General features: G+C 44.1%; 1 protein-coding gene across 2 annotated transcripts; it reads right to left on the reverse strand.

Moving 5' to 3' along the window:
• Positions 1-1,094: 1,094 nt before the first annotated feature.
• Positions 1,095-23,195, reverse strand: pum1 (pumilio RNA-binding family member 1). Of its 2 annotated transcripts, none has more exons than XM_047604817.1 (23): positions 23,056-23,195; positions 19,243-19,415; positions 16,697-16,819; positions 16,377-16,445; positions 15,361-15,463; positions 13,627-13,820; positions 13,292-13,464; positions 12,916-13,180; positions 12,726-12,819; positions 11,727-11,825; positions 11,474-11,616; positions 11,023-11,161; positions 10,711-10,845; positions 10,012-10,311; positions 9,621-9,863; positions 8,376-8,646; positions 6,466-6,595; positions 6,140-6,274; positions 5,253-5,390; positions 4,481-4,606; positions 4,145-4,266; positions 3,547-3,739; positions 1,095-2,889 (listed from the first exon to the last, which is right to left on the reverse strand). In XM_047604817.1, exons 2-23 carry the CDS (start codon positions 19,402-19,404, stop codon positions 2,758-2,760), a joined length of 3,489 nt encoding a protein of 1,162 aa, XP_047460773.1. In that variant the 5' UTR covers positions 19,405-19,415; positions 23,056-23,195; the 3' UTR covers positions 1,095-2,757. The 2 variants fall into 2 exon arrangements, with proteins under 2 accessions (XP_047460773.1, XP_047460772.1); XM_047604816.1 differs by having other exon boundaries at positions 15,361-15,466.
• Between the last annotated feature and the right edge of the window lie 283 nt (positions 23,196-23,478).

Genomic DNA, 23,478 nt, shown 5'->3' on the forward strand with positions numbered 1-23,478 from the left:
TTGTTTTCAAGGGTTTACCTGCCGAAGGAGACCACGTGATGCTGTTGAACGCACCGGAAGCGTTTTGTGTAGGTTTTTAGCTTTTAAATTGAATAAACTAAAACTGTTCTTCCTAATGAGCAGCCCTTTCACGCCCTACTACTGAGATGGTTTTATTTGTGCTGCTGTTTTACAAAACTATTGCCAAGTTAACCATTTTAAATATGGTTCAACACAAAATCCTTAATCATTATGTGTCATGTAAATATTAATATAAAAGACCAACTACAAAACAGGTAGACAAGTAATCAACTGTGAGGCATAGTGCTTTGAAAGTAAAACCAACAAGCAACATAGTACATATGGGACATCAGCTTTAGAGTCGATGCGTAATTCAGTCCTACATAAAGCAATAATCCAGGTTTAACCGGTCTTTCATGTCGTTTAAACCTTTTAATGCACCTTCACTTCCTTCCCGATTAAGTCCTTTGTTGTGTTAGTCTGCTTTTAGAAATCAATGCCGCCAACATCACATTCGCTCATTTTTCAAAGTGACACCCAACATCCTCAAAACAAAACCTGAACAAGTACGAACAGGTTTATTACGTCTACAAGTCTCTTTAATTGATTCAACTGTAGAAGCACATGAACTAAGGAGTGTTTTGATAAGATACATGCACAACACCGTTGTGCCGTCTGATATCTTGTCCCACGCCTCTGGCTCATTACTCATGTCAGAAGTATTAACAAGGTCTTGGGCTACTCTGTGAAAACATTCTCCCTCTGGGGTGCTTTCAAATTATTTGGAGAACCTGCTCAGGAAGTCTAAATAACAGATTGTTATTTCAACACGAGTTACTCTTTACTGGGTGCCGTCATTGCTGTTGTGCGCTGCTGGTTGTCTGTCGGGGTCGTGCCATATTAAGGTGCCAGCCTCATTAATCAGCCACGTTTATGGAGAAAGTAGAGCATCAGGAGCAAAGTCCCAGGTCCCCTCTGACTCGTGCTGTGTAGTCATTCATTCAGATGATAACTACGGCACAGATACTGACTTTTTTTTTTTTTCCCATTTGAAAACTTGTCTGCAAAGATTCAAAGAAGCACACTTGAGACGGTTCAATTTTCAAAGTTTTTTTGTTCAGTTTGGTTTCAAAATAAAGATCACACAATTGTTTAGAGACAATCTACAACAGGAGTTACAAAAAATAGTTGCCCAGGCAATAAGCATACACAGGTTCTGTTAACTATACACATATGGTTACAGGTGTGCTCGTAGTAAATATACACAAGGCTGCTCCAAATGTACACCGCGCTGTGGCGGGCTGCCTCTCTCACCCAAAAGGACATGGACAGTATGATACAGCACTTACAGCACTAGAGAAATGCCAAAAAACACAAGAATCTCCTCTGTACAATCCATGGGTTTACCCCTGAAAATAGTCATGGGTAACTGATGGGTTTGATGGGGGCTCAAATGGGTAAGAGTTCTCCCTCCCGCCCGGCCAGCACACCCATACGCATGACACATTTCATCGAGTAAAGCGTTCCTATAAAAAGATCTTAAAAAAAAGGACAAAATGTCGAACGTAAAGAACTTCCAACATAAACCAGAAGACACCACTAAGTCTAACAGAACGTGTCCAATTGGGAGTCAGTGGGAGATTTGACGTCTTAAGTTAAGCAGTGACGAGATAAAGATAAAACCAAGCGTGGCGAATCTTTGTACAAGTACTACGCTGTATAGAAAGGGCTTTTCAAAACAAAAATTTGATATTACAATTTACAATATACAACAACTCATATGTCACAACCAAGGAGGTGAGAATATACACTGAAATGCACAGGTGTTTTTTTTGTTTGTTTTGTTTTTTTAAAGAGTAAGCTTTTTTTTAATCTTTTTTTTCTTCTCATACCAAAAAGGGTGGTAAAGCACTTTTACATTACAAGGGTTTACAAATGTACAATTATACAGTCAGAAGTATGTGGTCACTACTAGGATACATTATAGATACAGAATCAACATCAAAAACCAGAAAAACTACAAAGTTTTATATATATATTTATATATATATGCAAAGGTCTACACCAAGTATACACGTTATATTTATAGAAGCAAGACCAGAAAACGAATCTCCCATGCTAAATGATCTGTCTGCTGGTTAGCTGATGGCGTGTGTGTGTGTGTGTGCATTTGTCTATGATTCTGTGACAAATTAAATACTCCATCTCATAGTGGTAAATAGCTAGGATGGGAGGAGGAGGAGGAGGAGGGGACGCTAGGATTGTGTGTGCAGCAGTAGCAAAAAGGAGAAATGATTTTTTTGAATTTTGTCAGAAACAATGACAACAAGGAAACGGGAAATAAACAAGAAGGGAGTGAAGCGATCAGAGGATCAGGTCTCACCTCTCTCTTTGCTCCACCCCCCCGCCCTCCTTCCCTCTTTTCCCCTGGTTCAGTAGGCCTGGGCTCAGATGGGGGGAGGGGTGACAAAATAGACAAAAAAACTAAGGCTGCCTGCAGCAACAGGCTCCTCCCGAAAGGTTGTCATGGAAACAGTGGTGCGACGGGTACTCCGCATCCCCAATGAGCAGAATTTGGAGGGATCAAAGTGGACATGATGCTTTCTGAAGGGTCGGACTGGGGAGGGGAGAGGAGAGAAGGGCGGGGCGGGTGGACAAGACAGCATAAAGAAGGTGAGCTGAAGGGAGGGGGGAGGGGAGGGGACAGGTCAGGTGGTCGTGGTGGCCCACGTGAGGTTGGGGGTGGGGTGGGGCAGTTTACATGATGCCATTAGGAGGGCCACAGAGGGGACCCAGGTCAACTCCGTTCTTCATATAGTACTTCTCCAGCTTGGCCAGGATGTGTTTTCCGTATGTGTACTTCCTCAGGGTGGAAATGTGAGGCCGGATCTGTCAGGACACACACAGAGACACAGGTAAATGTGATTGGACATTATAACCACACACACACACACAATGGAGGCACACAATGTGCAATACACCTGTGTAATAATTCCCAGTGATGCGCAATAACAGTGGCTGTTTTATTTTTTGTACATACTTCTGTAGCACCTGGGGAGACCTTAGACCTTAGGCCACTTTAATTTTGTCGTACCTCTACAATGACAATAACAACATTCTCTTCTATTCTCTGTCGTTGGCATTTCCCTTTTATGTGCACAGACATCGCACACCATCAGAGCAACGAAATCTTTTTTTTTTTTCTTCCAGCATCAAACCCCCATTAATTTCTACTCATGTCAGCCGCTGTGCCGTTGCCCTGGAAGCCATCGACACAACTGACCGATCAATTGATGCGCAGGGAAATGTGGAGGCAGGGTCAATAGAGACACGACACTGTCATAATGTTGACTTTACTGAAGGTATCAGAGCTAAAACAACTTAATACATCAACAGTGTTTCCGACATTAGCGGTGCAACACATGATACCATTAGCCTGTGAGTATTTCCTGTGATTTACCCAATACTGCACTGAAAGGAGGTTTCCATTTGCAACCATTAAAATTTGAATGAGGCGCATGCAGTGATCCTAGACCATCTACCGACCTTATGCATCACGATCTTGCGCTGTGTAGGCTCGGCCACATCGATCATCTTCTGTACCACATAGTTGGCGTACTGGTCTTTCATCATGGTGTATAAGGCACTGTGGGGGCCCTCAGTCAGGCTGCACACTTCATCTATCAGTACGGCCCGCTCTGCCCGTGACGCGTGGGTCACGCACTTCTCCACCACATTACTGGAGGACGAAGAAGAGAATGAGTGTCAACAAGGGGAACAAGATATTCATTCAATCAAAAATTGTAAAAGTTTTCAATTATCTTATTAACGAGTGTAATTCTACATGTTGTTTTAAGTGTAATATACCTGGAACCACTTTGAATTTGTGTAACATTGTAAGTGATGTGAAACTATATGCAGGAAACAAACAAGATCATGCTCATCTGCTGTGTCGGTTTCTACTTTGTATTGTTTATGATGTTATCTTGTTCTGTGGAGTAATAAGCACCGACATGCCATGTACCATGGTGGTGGAGCATTAAAAGAAATGCAGAGAAATGAAAGTTAAGGTTCCAGGTGGTAGGAGAAAAGACACAGTGTTGCCTGAAAACGTGTGCGTCGGTGTGCTCGTGCTGGAGTTTACCTGGCAAACTTGTGCTGGCTGAGCCCCAGCACGTTGCCTCGGATCTCAGCCACTATTTTACTCTTGTCCTCGGCGCGGCCGTGCTCCAGTACATGCTGGATCACATAGTTGCCATATTGGTCCTAAATAAAACAAACCGGAGAGACACATTAAGTAAAATGTGAGGAGGACAGCTGGTGCCTTTGACGTCACATCAAACGCAGCCAACTTCAGAGTCCGGAGGCTCTGAGAGGAGCTTTGTCTGAGCCAACTTGAGGTGCGATTATTCTGAGAAACAGAAAACGGGAGGAAAAAGCCAAGACAGCAGCGAGCGCTTGTTTGTATGTTGTGTATTACCTGCACTAGCTGCTCTGTGTGTTGATGGAGCTCCTCTAGAATAGGCAGCGTCTGTTCAGGAAGGCAGTGTTCGAGAATGCGCTGGATGACTCTGCAGCCATAAGGATGAGTGGAGAGAGCAAAGACCTGAGAGACACACGTAAGTAAACAGCGTTAGTCATTACGCACGCAAACACCGAGCTCAGTAAGGTGATCCTGCTGCGGAAAGCACCTCGACTTACAGTACTCAATGATCGGGGACATACTTTCTCACCAAGCCCACCCCTGAAGGGAAGGTGAAGCAAATTCCTGACATGCTTTCAGCTACGCAAACAAATCTGAACCACCGAGTAGAAAACATGCGGTTAAACAACAGGCAAATGCATGAGAAGCAAAACACTCTCACTTCAGTGAGTTTTACTGTCACGGTGCCACGAGTCTCAAAAGTGAAAACTCTCCCGTCTACTTAACACGCGTTTGTACGTTGTCCTTATGTTAACAACTCATGCTAATGTAACATTTAGCTAGTGGGTAGAAAATCGCTGTTGCCACTGGGCTGAGGTTTCTGTTGCCAAGGTAACATACCCCGTCCCTGAAAAAGGACTGAGTATGAGTGTCTATGTGCTTCGGCGGTGACAATATGCTTGCCGCCTCAAGGCAACAAAAGGGAATGAGTGTGTGTGTGTGTGTGTGTGTGTGTGTGTGTGTGTGTGTGTGGATGTCAGCCAAGTACCGACGGGCTTCAGTGATTGAATGTGGAAATATTTTGCGTGCGAGCGCAGAGGGGACCCACCTGTCCCTTAAAGGCTTCGATGATGAAGTGCAGCGCGTGAGGCTGGACGCATTCGATGCACTTCTGCACAACGTGGTTACCGTTCTGGTCCTTCACACACTTCAACACATGGCCGTCCAGCTCCCGCACCATCTCACTCTGCAGGGAGGAGGAAGAGGAGGAGGAGGAGGAGGAGAACAGAGGCAGAGGAAGACGGAGCAGAGCAGGAGGGAGGCAGAATGTGGAGAGGGATGTGTAATTGTTTGTGAGGAATCAAATACTGCCTGAGGCATTCTGAAAACCTTCATTTTTCACCGTGGCTCACAGGCCAACAAATACCACTGAGCTTTTAGCAGAAGCCCTGGAGAAACTATTGGGGTCCATTATGAAAAGATGAATATCTTTCTCAGTCACATACACACAGCTTTCATCCCCCCAAAACACAGAATTTAAGCAGAACCGTTCCCTGTTGATATTCATCTACATCCATTTTACTACCTGCAGTTTAACATTTGCATATAAACTGTGCCGTCGTTAGCTTCATTCATGGTTGGTGATAGAGTGCGTGCAAGGAACCTGCTGTTACACAAGGCAGCTCCAACATAATGGAGATGAAAAATGCTTTTTCAGCACAGGAGTGCACCTCTTCATCAATGCGGCATTCAGCCGTATAAATAGATGTGATCTATGAGGAAACCACTTTCATTCACGACGGGATTGTAAGCACAAATTGGGACACTAGGATATTACGTTTTTTTTTTTTTCCCTTTCAGTAAACAAAAAAAAAAAACAAAAAAAAAAAACAGCAGGGTTATGACAGGGTAAGCTACACTGAGGTCATTTTAGTGCAAAGGTACCGTGTGTTTTGGTTGTTTACCCCCCTCACACAGTCTAATAGGTGTACTTACAATGACCTGCTGATCCGAGGGGATGAACTCCAGAGCTTTCTGAATGACCCTGCAGCCATACATCTGCAGGGCCAGAGACAACACATGACCTCGGATCCTCTCTGCCAGAGCCAGCTTCTGGTCCAGGCTGCCAAACTAAAAGAAAAACAGACGCAAGAACAAAAAAAAACAATCCTGTAACTCCCCTAATCCAGGAGACAATACATAACACAACACCCCAGGTCCTCTGGAAAAGGGGCTGATATTCCCATGAATTCAATCATGGCTCCTAAACCACAAAGAGAGCACGCAGTCTTTGGTGATGATAACCAGCCTCTCTTACACACCTCAAAGAACTTCTGGATGACATAATTTCCAAAGACGTCCACCATGAGCTGGTAGGCCGCCTGCAGTATCTCACTGAAGACAAGCTGGCGCTCCGCTGAACTTGCTCGCTCCAGTTTCAACTGGATAAACCTTTAAAAGACAAAGAGGATATGAATTATATTGACTACAGGTTTCTTTTTATATTACGTTCTTGTTTTGGTCTTCAGTCCTTCATTTCAGTTTGCTTTCGCAATAAATAAAGGCCACGGGCCGCTCTCCTCAGATCCAGTCAGCAGATGAGAGATTTACAAAATCCGAACGAAACTGAAGACAAAGACAAATAAACACAGCGGAAAGTGACGGAGTAATAAAGTAGAGACAGATGCACAGAGACAGAAAGAACTGCTCCTGCATCTTTAACCTGAGGGAACAGTCGGATAAAAACAACACATGGAATTCAGGGTGGATAAAGCACAAAGAAGGAGTTAAAGGAACCAAGCAGCCTGTGAGGTGAAGTGATGGATGCCAGGCGGAGGCAGAGATAAAAAGTTTAGAGATGGTGAAGAGACTGGAGGGAAAAAAATGTCTGGAATGTGCAAACTGGACACCGTGGTGTATTAATAGAACAAGTCTGTGTAAAAGTTTGCACTGGAGGCAGGACAGATTCAGCCACAAGAGACTCAGAAACCAGGGCCCCGGCGTGGTCTCCAAATAACACCCCAAAACGAGGCAGAGATGGCAACAGATGAGTGAACACCTTTTGTTTCCTAATCAGTAACAATACGCGAGATACGAGCCTCCAAAATACCTCAAACCAAACAAAAAGAGGCTGAGAGATTCATGTTAAACGGGCGTGTCAGGGTGTCTCAGTAAGAACCTCAAATATGACAGCACAGTCAGTGGAGGACAAACAATCTCTGCAGCGGTGGTTTGTAAGCGCATTATGAAGCATTCTCATTATCTACTGAGCAGGAAGAAACACCTGAAAACGCTGTTTCCTTATCAAAACCAAGAGGCACAGACGGATGATGCAAGTTGATGACACGTCTTGTGATCAAAGGATCAGACAGAGGATTGCTCCGCCGATTAGCACCAAATAAATCTGCAAAAATTTAATTAATTTTCTCAATTTATTTCTCTCAGATGTGAAGATTTGTAGACGATTGAACATAGAAAGGATTTGGCTTAAGGCATAGGTCTCCAACAGGGGGTCCGCGGAGGCACTGCAGGGGGGTCGTGAAATCTTTGGTTGATTAGACATTTTTATATTTTTTAATTTCCCCCCCATAAATTTACATTTCTTTTAATACATATTAACATGAATCGATTATATTTTAGTTAAGGGATACTACTGAATGCAAAATGATAATAATAATGTATATTTATAAGTAGCCCTAGGCCAAGTTTAATATTGAACACATATAGTAGATGGGGTCTTTATTTAATCTCTGTATCAGTTTGAGGGTCCTTGGCCTGAAAAACACTGAAGACTCTAGGCTTAAGGAAATGGGCAAAGTAAATGTTACCCACCAAGTAAAGTAACTAGTAACTAGCATAGTAATCAATGAATATAATGTTCAGCTGGTGAATTAAGACTTGGCCTTTTCTTTTATGTTTGGTTAGTACAATTAGGCATTCACTGTTCAATGCGTGAAACTAAAATAGTAAAACACAAACTGCAATTTCCATTTTATTAGACCTGTCTGCTGTGTTATATCCAGATAACCTGCCAGACTGCAGCGTGAGCAAAGCTGTTAAAGTGTATTGGGGCCTTCAGGGGTCAAATTTTGATACCAACATGAGTGACGTTATTGCAATGGTCACCGATTTAGAGTGAAAGGCTCTGTAATCACATTGTGACGGACCTGCAGCGGTGGTTCATAAGCGCATTACGTGGTATTTGATTTGAGAGTGATTTGCTCATGTGCACCTGCTGCCGTGCTGATCTTGGCTGAACTCCATGATGTGGCCGGCGATGTCTCTGAGCTGCAGGTTGGGGTAGCGGTTGTTCCTGAAGTCCTCCAGCAGGCGGCTCCGGCCCGACGGCATCACGTCCGACATGCCGTAGCGTAGCCGCGACGACGGGAACAGCTGACTGCTCGGTGAAAAGAGCGAGGAGCCCGAGCTGGCGGCGTTGCGGTACTTGGCCTCCGCCCCTGGAGCTGCAGAAATGAAGCGCCCACTGCCATTGGTCAGGCCTCCTGTGAAGTCAGACAGGTAAAAAAACAAATGAGTGAGTGTACAATCCATATATTTAGACAAACTCTACAACCACATGTCCTTTAAACTTTTATCTTTCTAACTACAGTTACAAATAGTCCTGAAATTGATGCTGTATTAAAATTTGGTACCATCAAATTTACACACGAGCTCTGCAGCACAGAGACACAGCACTGGATGGCAGCACAGCCCAAAATTTAAAACCAACACTCACTGAAACCAGTATTTCCAACAATTACCTCAAAAATCACGAAAGTACTTCCCTGATTCAGCCTTTCAAACAAATGTGTTCATGACACCGAGGTTTAATTAACACGAGCGACATCTGTAGTGAAATATGCTTTTGTTTTGTTCGTGCTGTTGGAGAATGAGTCAACACCACCATGTACAGAACATAAATAACCCACTTGTGTCGGCCCACAGTGTGACTGAGAACATCTGTGCAGACAAACATGTCCTCCTTCAAAAGACGCCGTACAGCGCGGTTTATATTTGTACACCATGACACCTGCAAAGGCACGCGAATTGCAAACACCAAGTAATCAATCACATTCATAACGAAGCCTTGGCTTGGTTGTCATTTTTGTTTGACTGTCATTTCATCAGGCTTGTGTTGACTGTTTACATTACCCCTCACTCTGCCAACTGTCAATCATGCAAAACACAAAGGACGCAGCCGGAGACTCAGTCGGTAATTAATACCTGTCATACAAGTCTACGGTCACATCATGATCTTTTGGTTTGGAAAATCTTGCTCACTGAACCGTGGCTGGTGCAGACTGGGCATTTTTAATATGCGAATTTTAAAAAGCAACATCATTATTTGAATATGAAATAAAATACGCATGGAAAAAATGTTCCAGCCTCTAAAATAATAAAGTATTTTAGAAGACATTATTCAGGCTCAAAACTCACGACATTTTCCATTAAATCATTAAAAAAAATAGACGCTTACCAAGATTGAGGTTGGATGAGGAGCTGTGATTGGACAGGGAGGGTGGGGGTGTGAGGGAGTGGGAGGGCCCCTGGTTGGGCAGAGGCATTCCCACAGGACCAGGAGACGGGCTGAAGCCCAAGGTGCCGTTATAGAAACCTCCGTGGCCAATCGGGGTGAGGCTGGAGGGTGTGCGTTTGTACACATCACTGTTGCCTGTAAGGGAGTCCCGTCTGGAACCGCTTCCACCGCTCGAGTTGGCCACTGGATGGAGCCAAAGATACGAATTTGATAACAGGAACTGTGTAATTTCAGATGTTTACGTATGTACAGCTAATTTTTATTTCAAGGCACTTACGTGTAATTTAAATAATTAAACACAGAAAATAATAAGAGTGGAAAGGGTGTATACCTGCAGTGCCAAAGCCTCCCAGTGTGGCCCCAAGAGTGGCACCGAGGGAGGATGAGGCAGGCTGGCTGAAGCCCAGGGAGGCAGACCCTGGTCCAGGCTGAGCAGAGCCTTGTGAGAAAAGAGAGGAGCTCTGGGAGGAGGAGCTGAGGGACGAGGATCCGTAGAAGGAGCTTCCTCCCAGAGCGCCGCCGGGGCCACCCTGCTGCTGAGGCTGCTGGGAGGTCATGGCACGGAACGGGCCGTTGGCCCCGCCGCCCAAACCGCCGTTGGCACCACCTGCTGAGGCTGCTGCTGCTGCAACTGGAGCAGGAGACAGGAGGTGAGAGTTAAAGGATGAAGGGATGTCCTTTCAAACCAGTCCCAGTAAATCATCTTTCGAGATCAAAGAAGATAAAGTATGTTTGGTTTTACTTCTCTTGATGGCACCTTGCATCAACTTTAATGTGATGTAAACCCTGGATTCCTTTGACACTGAACAACACTGACTCATGTGAACTCCTCGTACAAATTTAACCCTAGACTTTAATTGGTAGTCTCATAATCTGATAATTACATGTTCTATCAAAACGGGACATTCAGAACATGTTTTGAAGGGCCGCAATGTGTAATCTGTTGTTTTGTGTGCACGACAATAGTCTTCGTGTTGTCGTCTAGAGCGAACAACAGAAAGAGGTCACGCTTTGTGAATTACTGCGTTACCTGCTTGTGCTGCGGAAGGAGATATGATGACAGAGGCAGGGGCCATGAGGCGCACGGGGCCACTCCTGGCTCCGGTGTTGACCACCAGGGCTCCTGTCTGATCATAGTAGGCTGCAGGTGCTAAGACTGGGTACCCTGAGGAAGAGATGGCAACAAAAGAAATGTTAATAAAATGGATTCCAACAGGTTTGCTTTGTGCAGACACCAGCCTCTTGTTTGAATACTATGAGTACTCAGGTGATATAATATATATAATATATATATATACAGCTGAGTTTGTGATCAAGCCAATTTGCAGAGTGTCTTACTCACCTGGGACTCCTGCTGCCAGTCCCTGTCCAAAGGCGAGAGCTGAGTTGACTGCTGCCGCCGCAACCAGCTGGTCGTTCTGCTGACCCTGCTGACCCTGGCTGGGGGTCAAAGGTCGTTGGTTTCCTCCAGCACGCATCACCTTCACAAAAGCAAGATTAAAAAGCATTTAGATCGACATAATCACGATGCAAATTCATACAAAAACAGTGCTGCCGAATCTCCCTCCGAGAGGAGACGCGCTGTAAGTCTCTATCAAGTACATATCAAGTCCTGTAGTTAATGTTTAAAGATTGCATACACATACACACACACACACACACACACACACACACACACCTGTAGCCTTATGTGCACTGGCACATAAGAAGAGCTGTGACAGAAGCATCTTGAGCCAGTGGCAATCAGTGTCTCTCCTTTTTTTTTTATTTTTTTTGGCGGGCAGCCGACTGACCTGCTGTTGGTTCTGCTGGCCCTGGCCTGCCGCCTGCTGGTTGGCCGAGTTGTTGGCTGCAGCAGCTTGCTGCTGGAAAAGGTTGGCTGGGTACACACCCCAGGGCGTCACGCCATAGTACTGTGGAGGCATCACTGCCGGACCTAGACACAAACACAGACACGTAGTAGCTGTGAGAAAGGGCGTCTGTGCATACGCTCGCGGCTGCGATCAGCTGTGGAGATTTAACCAAGCTAACATATGCACGTCTCACCAAGTGTGGCTGCTGCTGCTAGTCCTGCTGCGTACGGGTCTGTCCCAGGTGGCGCAGCACTGATTATGTAAGGATTGGGCACAAAGGCAGGGGCCAGACCTGGAAAACACATGAAGGGGAAAAGGTAAGCCGGGGCCAAAGGGCTTTACATAATACATGAAGAAAACTCATTGCACGCCCTGACACTTAATAACCACTTAAGAGATGAACAGCTAATCCATATTTAAGACCACAGATACTAATCAAATAAACATCTCAGTGTTTAGGACCAAAGAAATATTGACCATTTTGTTTGCAGCAACATGTCGGGTTTTGTAACTTTTCCTCCACAGCATGGGATGTTGCATCATCTACACAGTGTCTCATTATATTTTAAATGCCTGCAAATAGCGTGTTTATGGGACTCACGGGACAGTGTTAGGACAAGTTTATGGCCTCTCAGCACCAGTTCTTAAGATGTGCTGTCAGATCATAATCACTCCAGCCACAGTGGAGGTGTGATGAAAAGATGGCTGTCTCAGTGGAGGGGAGGAATGGGGGCAGATGTGGGTCAGAACGAGGAGTATAACGATGACTCCTCTCACCTCTCACACTACTGAACAATCGCAGTGTAAAGTGGATGTGAACGTCAGATTGTTATTTCCAGACTCACTCTATCCAACGACAGAGAGGAGCAGGTAGGAAGCTATTTGATCCTGTGACCATAAAACCTGCACTGATGTCAGACTTGTGGTCTGATATTTCAGGTAAAGTCCACTTTGTGGATATTTTAGTGAATGAAAACACAGTTGTATTCTCTATTTCAGTTTTAAAGCTGTGTGAAGTGATTTACTTCAGTCCCTTCACTACTAAAAGCAAAATATTTGACAGGAACGGTGACAAAAAGCTGATAAAATACTTTAATATTATCAGTTGAGAGTGGGCTGCTTGGTGAACTCGATGTTAAAAACATCTCGACTGACAAACGAGACGCTTCACTTATCAAACGCACACTCTTACCAATGTGAGGCTGCTGTGCCGCTGCCAGAGCGTACTGCTGTTGCTGGGCTGCTGTTAACTGCTGCACTGCTAGGGCGTTGTTTCTCTGAAACAGCTGCATACAGCACGGGGACAGATTTGAATCAGTTTAAATGTCAGTTGAGCTGCAGATAAATGAAGACACGCTGCTCTCTCTGCCTGTAGCCCTCACCTGCTGCTGGTTAGCATAATCAAATAAGCCCACAGTCGGAGCAGAGTCCATGGGCATCTGAGAGTTGTAGTCAAACTGTAGCGGCTCCATCACTGACTCCATGGGGTCCATAGTAACACCACCTTGCTCCACGCCGGAGAAGTCCTCGGGGGGTTTGGGGCCTCCGCCGCCTCCCAGGGGTGTCATGCCCTCGGCCCCTACACCACCGGGACCTCCCAGCAGGTCGCCATCAGGGCCGGGGGCTGGCATGTTGCCTGAAGGACGACTGCGGGGATGAGAAAGAGGCAGAGGTTGAGCTTTATCGTAAAGGTGTGTGTGTAGAGTATCAAACACCCACACAATGAGGTGTGCGTCCGTGCGTAAAACCGAATCCTACCCGAACTCTTTGACGTCGACGTCCAGGCCGTTCTGTACAGGCAGCCCGTTCGGGTTGATGACGTCGCTGATGACGTCGGATTCACTTTCCGTTAACTCTTTCAGTTTCTCTCCCTCAAACGTCGTCTTTGGCTTCTCCCTCTTCTCCTCCTCCACCTCCCCATCCCTCTGTCCCTGAAAGACGGCGAGACAAGAAGACACAGTCAACGACAGAAATACAGTGACAGTGATCGCACAAAGAAAGGAGCGGGAACAGCAGACAGAAAGGTAAGATTTTTTTATGATAAATAGGAAAAAAGAGACGCAGAAAAACGTAAAAGAGTGGTCTGGACTTACATAGGGTCCTTTCCGGAGGCAGGAGTCCAGTTTGTCAGCCGGCGAGGAGGACAGGACGTACTCTACCATGCTCACACCCAGCCCTCCACTCTCAGATCGCGGCGACATTACAGAACCAACACCAACTTCACCTCCGCCATGGAAACCCTGCCCTGGCCGACGGGACACCATGATTGGCTGAGACACTGAGTGATCTGTGGAAGGAGAAACAAGGACTGTTAATAATAACAACAACAATAACAGTCATGCACAAGCAAACGCTGTATTTACACAATGTTTACAGGCATAATAGTGACAACTTCCAACACATAAGCCTCATTAGCAGGCGTTTAGTTTAGAGTTTAGTAATCACACAATGCAGTAACTGAACATCCAGCTCTTAAAGCTGAAAAAAAATGAATCATTGCCAACTAACTGGTGAGGTCTGAATGTTCGGACAGATTAAACTCAGGAGGTGACACCAGGTCCACAACTACCCTGACGCATGCATAAGAGTTTGATTTCACTGGAATTCCTCGTTCTTTTTTATTTTTTTAAGTTGTCTTGTGCTTCTTTATGTCTAAATATGTCCCATACATGAGTTCATTTGTGATATGAATAGTCACATTTGATATTAGTGTACACATAACAGTGGTTAAAAAAAAAGTATCAGCCAGTCATTCGTAAAAGTGATAAATAAACTCATGAATTTTTCTCATAACGTCTCCTGACCTGTACATTCACATCAAGTACAAAGGCGAGTGCATTTAACAGAAAGGAACTGCCTGGGACAGATATAGATTTGGGACTATGCTCTGGCAAAGCACCGCTGCCAGGAGCAAAGACACCGCGCGGCACCTGAAAACCAGTCACGCTGGTGTGTTGACGGAAGTTGGGATTTAACCGGCAACACTACATTACAAGGCCTATGCTGAGTTAAAGCTAACAGCTGCGCCACCTGGATCGATTCAAAAACACTTTTTCTCACTTATCCAACTCTGATCACATTCACTGGTCATAGCGGTGTATATCCCTTTAGTTAGAAGTACCAATATTAGCACAGAATAATACTTGATTAGAAATGAATCCAGCATTAAAAAAAAAAAACTTGATAAATACTAGCAGAAAAATGTAAATAAGTATTAAAGTAAAAATACCAGTTGAGATATTTCTTCACTTTAGTATTTAGTAATGTGAATCCATGTGAGAAGATTAGAGGGAAAATCTGCTTTACATCTGAACTCAGACATGTGACCAACTACACACCAGGTTTAGCAAAATGCCAAAATGATGAGAGACCTTAGATATTGACTTTACTAATGTGTTACAGTTTAAATGAATAAATATTTTAACAGGACTGTAGTGACACTGATCAAATGAACTGAAGCAAAGTACCATAAAATCGTACTTATGTACAGTACTTCAGTAATTGTTGAATATGAACCATTAGTCACCTGCAATGTGAAACAGTCTAAGAGAATATTCAACTCAATGTTTCTGCCATCATTTCATGCATATAAATAACTACACAGCATCTCAAATCTCATCATCCTCGGGGAGAACATAAGAGTGACTTCACTGTGACACCAGCGTTTGATCCTGGCAGGAATCTAAATATATATTTTCTAACTCCAGACCGTGGTCTCTTGATGTGCTTGTGAAAAAACACACCTGCCATATTTCACAAAGTTCCTGCATTCATCACAGCTTACTGTCTGCCACCGTATCACAAACATATCCCAGACCGGTACATACCTGAGGCACCCCATGCGCTGTCCCTCCACTGGTCCAGGAAGATCCCCTTTGGTCCGTCCTTCCCGGAGTCATCTGTCTCCCAGAACTTCTTACCGGTCAGCAGCTGCTGCAGGGATGCAATAAAGAGGAGAAACAGGTGGAAAAGGAAAAGGGAGACAAGGTTACAAAGAGATCGCTAACACAGAGAAGAAAAGGGCAAACAAAAATCAATCTATATACAGAGTAACTGCCCTTCAGAGTAGAAAGGCTGTCAAAACTGTTTTTTTTTTTTTGGCTTTGTTTTGTTAACATTTTTGGTGTCAAGCAGTCCATGTTGCACTTTCCTGGAACACACACATTTGCAGGAAGTATTTGGAGCCCTCAAACAAAGAAATACATGCCTTTCTGACAGGATGAGTGGATCAAAAACACAAACAGGGATCATTATTTATTAGTTTAAAATTCCAATAACTGGTCTGAAAACTAATGTGATCAGATGAGAAAAAGAAACATCACGGGATACCATCACGAAGCACAAATGAACAGTCATCGGTTCAGCACCATGAACAAGCCAAAACTAACTGCAGGCACTGGCCCAACATGAGCAGACTTACATGCGAAAATAAACAAAGTAAGTGCCAGTCCAACCAGCCTAAATAAAAAAACATCTCTTCTCATCTTTCAGAGATTTTCACTCGGCGCAAACAATGCCAGCTCAACACTACTTTTGGCTTTAAGGTTTTCCAATGATCTATTTCTTTCTTTCTTTGCTTTCCTGTTTTTCAAGTTTGAGTCTCTTCGGGTAATCCATCATGTGCCTATTCAGCCAGATGCCCGAGTTATGAAATACAGAGCAGACGTTTTAACATCTCCTGTTTACAGGCTGCATGCAACTTTTTCCAAACCAGTTATTTTAATCCAAGTTTAGAAATTAAAATATGTACGAGTCAACCAAATGCTCAATTATCTGCTTGAGCATTGAAGCTACGCTGTCGCATACAACAACAGAGATGTGACAATCAGCCCTCATGCCTCACCTCTCCCATAGCGCGTCCCTCCAAAGCCAGAGCCTGGAAGTCATGGTTCAGTTCGTCCATGGACCGTACCTGCAGACAGAGAGCCCAGTCAGACGTGGAAACAACAACATGTTTTGCCTCTCAGGCTCAGTTAATGAACAAACTCTACTATAAATGCCTGAATAAATTAATTACAGCGCCCAAAACTAAACGTTGGATTGGGTAAAAATTATTTTCAAATTAGCAAAATGCGTTATTTTATTTTATTTCAATGCCAAAGGTAAGACTCTATTGTCGCAGTTGTATGTTACTACTCGTCCACCACTAAGACATGCACACACCTGGCTGTCGTGGATGTTGTCTCCGGTGGGCCAGCGATGTTTGCCGGGCTGTTCCCCATGCTGCCGCTGGAAGAAATAGTCTACCATGGCATCGTCCTGGGAACGTCCAGCGCCCGCCACACCCTTAGAGACACAAGCATACACATGCACTTAACCCAGGAGTTACTTACAAGCAGAGTGCGTCTGAGAAACAAGTAAAGAAACGCAAGTATGGACAAGATTTACATTAGTTACACTCGCTGATTTTAATCAAAATATACGTGCGCGATAGATGCGTACTTGGGTGCAGATTTAAGTATTAAAATGTGGGATATATGCATCAACATCACTTTACTGTAAGTGAAACACATGTAGAAATATTGAAAGCGACAAATTAATAACAATGCACAAAAGTTATTTTATGTCTACAAGATTACAAGGCACTCAGCGTCTCCATGTGGTAAAGTCATTCAGCTAAATAAATCATCAGGACATTAAACAAATGAAGACCGTAATGATGTAATAATGGGCTTTTTGGTCAGTTAACTGAAACTTTTTTCAATTATTTAAAATTCCACATGAATTTACAATAAATCAAAAGACCAGGCAAAGCATTTACGGCCACATCCTCCCTTCTCTAAATCTGCAAATATGAGGCATTTCTTTTCCTCAGCAAAGGGTGAGTTAACATCCCCTCTTACTCACTTGGAGAGTAAACACAAAATTCCCAACAAGACGCGGTCATCAAAGAATCAACAGTCAACGTGTACTGGAATAAACTGAGCTTAGTCATTTTCTGTACACGCAAACCGTGCAGCGGGACATGCTACGCAGATGCCAGTCACAACTAATTGTTATTTATCTAAAAGCCTAAATTGCGCTGGTCGGGGATAGTCATGAAAACATTGTTATCAAGACATAACAATTTACCATCACTTCAGACCATCGTGGAACCTTGAACACGTCACTGTTAAAGGCATCGTTCAGACCTATCACAGGCCAGATCAGAGCTGGAGACCACGTTTCTTACCGCCAAAGGTCTCGCCTGTCATCTAGCAGGGTTAGGGTTAGCAGCACACCGACGGTGGGTTTTGCTTTTAGCCTATAACACTAACAGCAACTCAGAAAAGGCCAACAGACATCCTGACTAAGAGCAGCATCTCCACTAACCAGGAAGACATAAGGTATTACTGCACCGCACCCCCCGATAATAATAATTAACTATTTTCATTCCATTACCATATTTTCAGTTAATAAAATCTATACAAATAAAGCCATTTTTAGCTGAGTAACTGCTTTATTTTGACATTTTACTCCATCAACTAAGTCTGATTTTTCCATTAGTTAAGTTCAGCTTAATGGCAGCTTAATTACCACAACAATAATAATACCAGGTAGATGAGCTAATCTTACCTGAGCTTATTGTTGTATATACAGTCTATTGAGTGTTTTTATGTTAATGATGTTATTTTTACGTGTATTTTTTAATGCAACAAACACACTAAGTTACGTTCTTGTATGTACAAACATACTTGGCAATAAAGTCTTTTCAGATTCTGATCATTAGCTCTGTTTAGATAGCAGATATCAACCAACACCCTGCAGACGTCTTTAGGCTAGTGAGATAAGACTACAATCACCTGCTTCATGACACCCATAAAATGTAATGCACAACTAACAAGAAAATAAACAGTTGTTCTCTTGTAGCACAGTTAATATATGGACATTTACAGATTGATCAACTATTTATCTCAGTTTATCAGTTTGCTGACAGCCCAACATACAGAAACATCTTTTAAAACCACCGACATGATGAGAAGCTTCGTCACAACGTAAACATGCTCAGAATATGAGTGACTCGGTCTGATCATTTAATTATTGTGTGATGTATCCTGATTAAAGTAGAGGCTGTCAGGTGACCAGAAGAACGCACAGCAGTGTAAATTGTATGGACAAATAGTTAACGATAGCTTTTACAGATGCTGCTGCCTGGCCGGGCCAACCACATCTAATCACCTGCCTTCAGCACCTCAACTATTATTACTCACTGGAAACGAGAGGGCAATGTCTGTTTGTGATGTCTGCCTGTGTTGAGCTTGCGTCCTGTTTGCAGCTACTATCTGATTGATTGTTGTCTGGAGTTTAGTTTCCCTCCTGTGCCCCTGTTTAGGCGTTTAGATATGATCTTTATTTCTGAATGTTTTCAGTTGTATCGCAGTGTTATCTACGTATACAATCATTACTGTAGCAAAACTGAACGTTTCCTGCTGTTGCTGCTTGGCACAGGAGGCTTGCAACTGGCGAACCAGCGGGACGATTTTATTGTGTACGAGTCAGAGGGGACATAATTTGTTCATCAACCAATTAATGGCATTTAGCTGAGCTTCAAGAGGCATTTTAGGTAAACTACTCAACCGCTGCGGTGCGAGGTCAAAACACTGGAAGTGAGCCGTTTACAGCCTGGATCAATACAACAAACTAATCCAGAGAGTGGAAAGAGCTTTTTAAAGAGAGACGCGTCCCTTCATAAATGAATGATAGGTGTCAGGGTGGTCGGTGTGTGTTACCTGCTGGCTGGGGGGTGTGGCCTGGGGGGTCTGCCCAGTTGGAGGGGCATGTCCTCCGCTGCTCAGCACCACGGGCATGCTGGGAGATGTACTTCTATGGTGGGGGCTGAATGAATCCTGCCAGAGCACTGCTTTCCTCTTCAACACACACACACTGCTCATTCCACCACAGCCTGTCCAGAGAGAGAGAGAGAGAGAGAGAGACATCAATCACATGCAAGCAATGTCATAATAGATCAATAAATTAAACAATAAAAAATGTCTGATAAGCTATGACCACTTCCAGCAGGGGTGGGCAACTGGGTCAAAAGTGTATCCGGGGAGAATGAGAAAGTCTCCACTCAGATTTAGTTGAACTCATGTGACCATGTGATCAGGTGGGCATATGGCTGTCTGGGTACAAAGTCTGACCTCCTCGCCTCTAGTGCGTCATGTTTTCACTTTGATTTAATTCTCAGAGTTACAAACTGGAGCGGAGATGGGCATTTCAGACGTGTTCCATCAGTTTGTTGGTGCGCTCACTGCTATTCTTCCAACACCATTTTGCTCTCTGTTTACAAAATAAGTTCGACCTCCAAGATGTGCGGCTGTCCCAATTGTGTCACGAACAATCACAACATTGCTCCGTTTCGTGCGCAGTAGGACCGTTCAGACGGCAGCGTTAGCCATTTAATGAAGTGATCTGTACAAATAGCAGATCACTAAATCCCAAGTTGAACACTGAAATGATTTAAGATGGAAACCCCATGAAGCCAGAAGTCTGCTTCACACCCAGCTAAAAATAATGCAGTCCCATAATTAACTCCCCCCAACTGAACAATCCATCACGAAAAAACTTTTTTTAAAAAGAGGTTATAGTTTAAAAGCAGTTGTGTTCCCTTGCATGGCACTAAGAAACAACTTTCAAATCTTTGTGAAGGTAGAATTTATTGCAGGGTTGTACAGATTATGATTTTATGTGTACCTAATAAAATGGTCATCGAGCCAACATAGATCTAGTCTGAGCCATCCATCAAGTTGATATCTCACAGTAAAACTTGCACAGTCAAGTCCTGATGCCAGCACACAGGCTATGGTTTGCTGCAAACTTTGATGATATACAGTAGGGTTTAAAAACAGGTGGTGCTGCAGTTCTGTAAATCCCCTCATTTATCAGTCCAACATGAATAAGAAGTCACATGTTATGTAATGTAAATGGAACGGAAATTAGTTCAGTCATTGTAGAAAATGAACAGCCTCCTTGTAATAATGCATTTTAAGCGTAATTTAATCAATTACCATCTCGAGGGGAAAATAATGTATATACTTCACTTTGTAGGGACAACACTAACATTAATAATACTGTACGTCTAAAAACCTCCGGACAAAGCGGCGACCGGCCATTAACTCCAGGACCAACAATCAGAGAATCGCTTTACAAGGCAGCAGGACATTTACCTGTCCATCTGCATACTTTACTGCACCTCCGTATTTGGCTGACACCATGAACGGTATCAGCTCTGATCACATGGAACCCAAAAAACAGAAGTTCACCACATGAGAGTCCTGTGAAACATCGACACATAACCAGTGATGTAACCATACACGGATTAGTTACCCATCTCTGGAGCAAGGTGTACTATAAGGAGAAATGTGTTTGTTATGAAACGGTCTGTAGGCCTCACTTTAGATGGGACATAGTAACCTTTTACTATAGGTTATGGTAAAAGTTCACATAGTTACAGCTGGTGTGTCGTACCTCCTCAAGAATACACTCAGTTGTGACTTACTATTTAACTAATGCAAGAAGCATGCAATATTACTTTGAAAAAGCGCATTTCTATTCAATATTTAGTTTCAATTTAATACACAGTCACCTGCCTGTCATTAGGTACAGGAAACAAATGCATTCTAGTGTGATATAACCTATACTTCCTGAGTGTTGTAATGTTCGGTTTTCGTTGAAAAAAGGTGACAAATCATACGCACAACCATTTGGGAGGATGTGGTCTGTGGTGCTGTTACACCGTTTTGAATTAAATTCAAAATAGTTTCTATTACTTAGCCGAGTCCAAAGGCTGGGGTTGACAAAATAATAGTAGCACGTGTCAGTACAACACAATACAGTTCAATAGCACTACTACAAACCACAGCCTCCGAAATTAAAACACAGTTGACTCAAATAAAGTCAGACTACTATAACATTCATGATATTTGCATGTACTTGTTTACACTAGTGTACCTAATGAAGTGGCATGCGAGAGCTAATTAGAGACACCATTTAAGCAAGCAGCACACTCATAAGCATACAACCTCCTCGTATAAGCCTACATTAATGGAAACTAGGTGTTCCTGACAAACATGCAATTGAGTGTGCTGCGTAAATGGAACGATTTTAAAACTAACAGTGTCTTAGTGAGTTTGCACAGGGGGTGTTTACCAACTTTATTTGCCCAGGAATTTAGACAAAATGGTGGTCTCTATTTTTAAAAGTTCACGGGGGCCTAGTTACTTAACCTGGGTAAAAAAGAGTGAAGACCAGTTTGACACTGGGCGCACGGTGATAATTGCAAGAAACATGCAAGCTGCTTGGAGGTCGTGGGGAACGTTTGTCACAACAAGCATCACTGGCTTTCAGCAATCAGGGGGGGATATAATTTGGATTTTACAGCCTCTCCTTGTCCAACAAGCTCTAATCTCTGTTAAAATTAGCAGTTTCACATTAGTGTCCCTACAGGCCAGGAGGAAATTACAAGCGGTTCTTTTTCACACCGAGCCATATACAGTAATTACCTTTGCCAGAGAGTGCCTGACACCAAATCTTCAAACACATGCAGCTTTCTCCGAGCAACACACCCCCCTGCACAAAGATAAAAAAAACCACTAGCTGACCTGCTGGACTGTCCCAAAAGATCAAAACAAACCAGGCTGCCAACCGATCGGCCACACACCTCTTTGTTGTCCTGCCCCACTCTTGATTCAGCAACGAGGGGATCTTAAGGGTCTTATTCCTCTGCTGCTACTGCTCGAAATCAGGCGGAGAAACACCCGGAAATCCAGCACAGTACGACAGGGCCATTCCCCATAGAGAAGCGCACACGGCTCGGTGTGCTACAAGTTTAACTCAGCACCCGGAAACAGGCACAGTGCCCCATGCTCTAACTGGGTTAATCATTCAATACCGGGGGATCAATCCACCGCATACCGGGCACAGACAGGGGTGTGACAATACCACCAGGCAACCTGCAGCTAGCAGGAGATAACGTTAGGTGCCTCGACATACAGCGGCATTTCTCTCCCGGCAGACATGACACATCAAAACGAAACGGAATTTGTGGGTGAACATGTTTGTGACAATTACCGGGGGGTTTCCTTTTCCGTGCATCTGCGTCCACCGCGGACAGTCCACTGATCTGTTGTGGAGCTGCCCCGTGTCTACCAACAATAACACGGCCTCCCGACACAAGCTCAGCCCGGGCCAACCGGTGGCCAAACACGGGCTACACACACAATGCTTTTAACAGCGGTAGCAGTAACCTAACATCACTATGTTGTTATTAACACACACCTGGAGGTCTACACCTGTCTGACGGGCCAGCAGCACCGCAGGTCCCGGTGACGCGGATGCTAACAAAGGCCCGAGAGCTGTCTGGAGCGGAAGACCGACACAACGGGAGGAAGGAGGCAGGCAGCAGAATGGGAGGCAGCCGCTTCTGTCTCACAAAAATACTCCCGTTTAACTCCTCCCGGAGACGCAACTGTCACAATACCCGCACCGACGGGCGGCTAATTAACGTCCGGTTCTACCGCGACAAGCGACGAGGCGATACTCACCGGCGGAGAGGGTGGATGGTCGCGGATTTCGGCCCCAGTTTCTCTCTGACACCCCAGGCTTTCACTCCGACAACATGGCGGCTCGACGGAGGAGCAGGCGAGAGCGCTGCATGACGGGAAGGGATGAGAGAGAGGTTCATTGCGCCAACCGGGAGGGAGGGAGGGGAGGGTCATACCGGACCGGTCCCTTTGTTATAGTCTATTTGTAGGGTGTATTTATTTTGCTTTTGTTTTGACATCATTCACATGCCTATCAATGGAGAGGAAAAAATAAATTTATTTACCACGTATTTTTTTGTGTCGTCCTTTGTGTAACTGGAACGGGATTCGACGAGAAAACAACAAAAAAATATTTTTTAAAATTTTTACAAACGATATAACCAGTGCTAAGTATGAAAATAATGGCTAATATCATATTATCCT

The sequence above is a fragment of the Mugil cephalus genome, chromosome 14 (genome assembly GCF_022458985.1).
Source record: "Mugil cephalus isolate CIBA_MC_2020 chromosome 14, CIBA_Mcephalus_1.1, whole genome shotgun sequence".
In the NCBI taxonomy this organism is placed as follows: domain Eukaryota; kingdom Metazoa; phylum Chordata; class Actinopteri; order Mugiliformes; family Mugilidae; genus Mugil; species Mugil cephalus.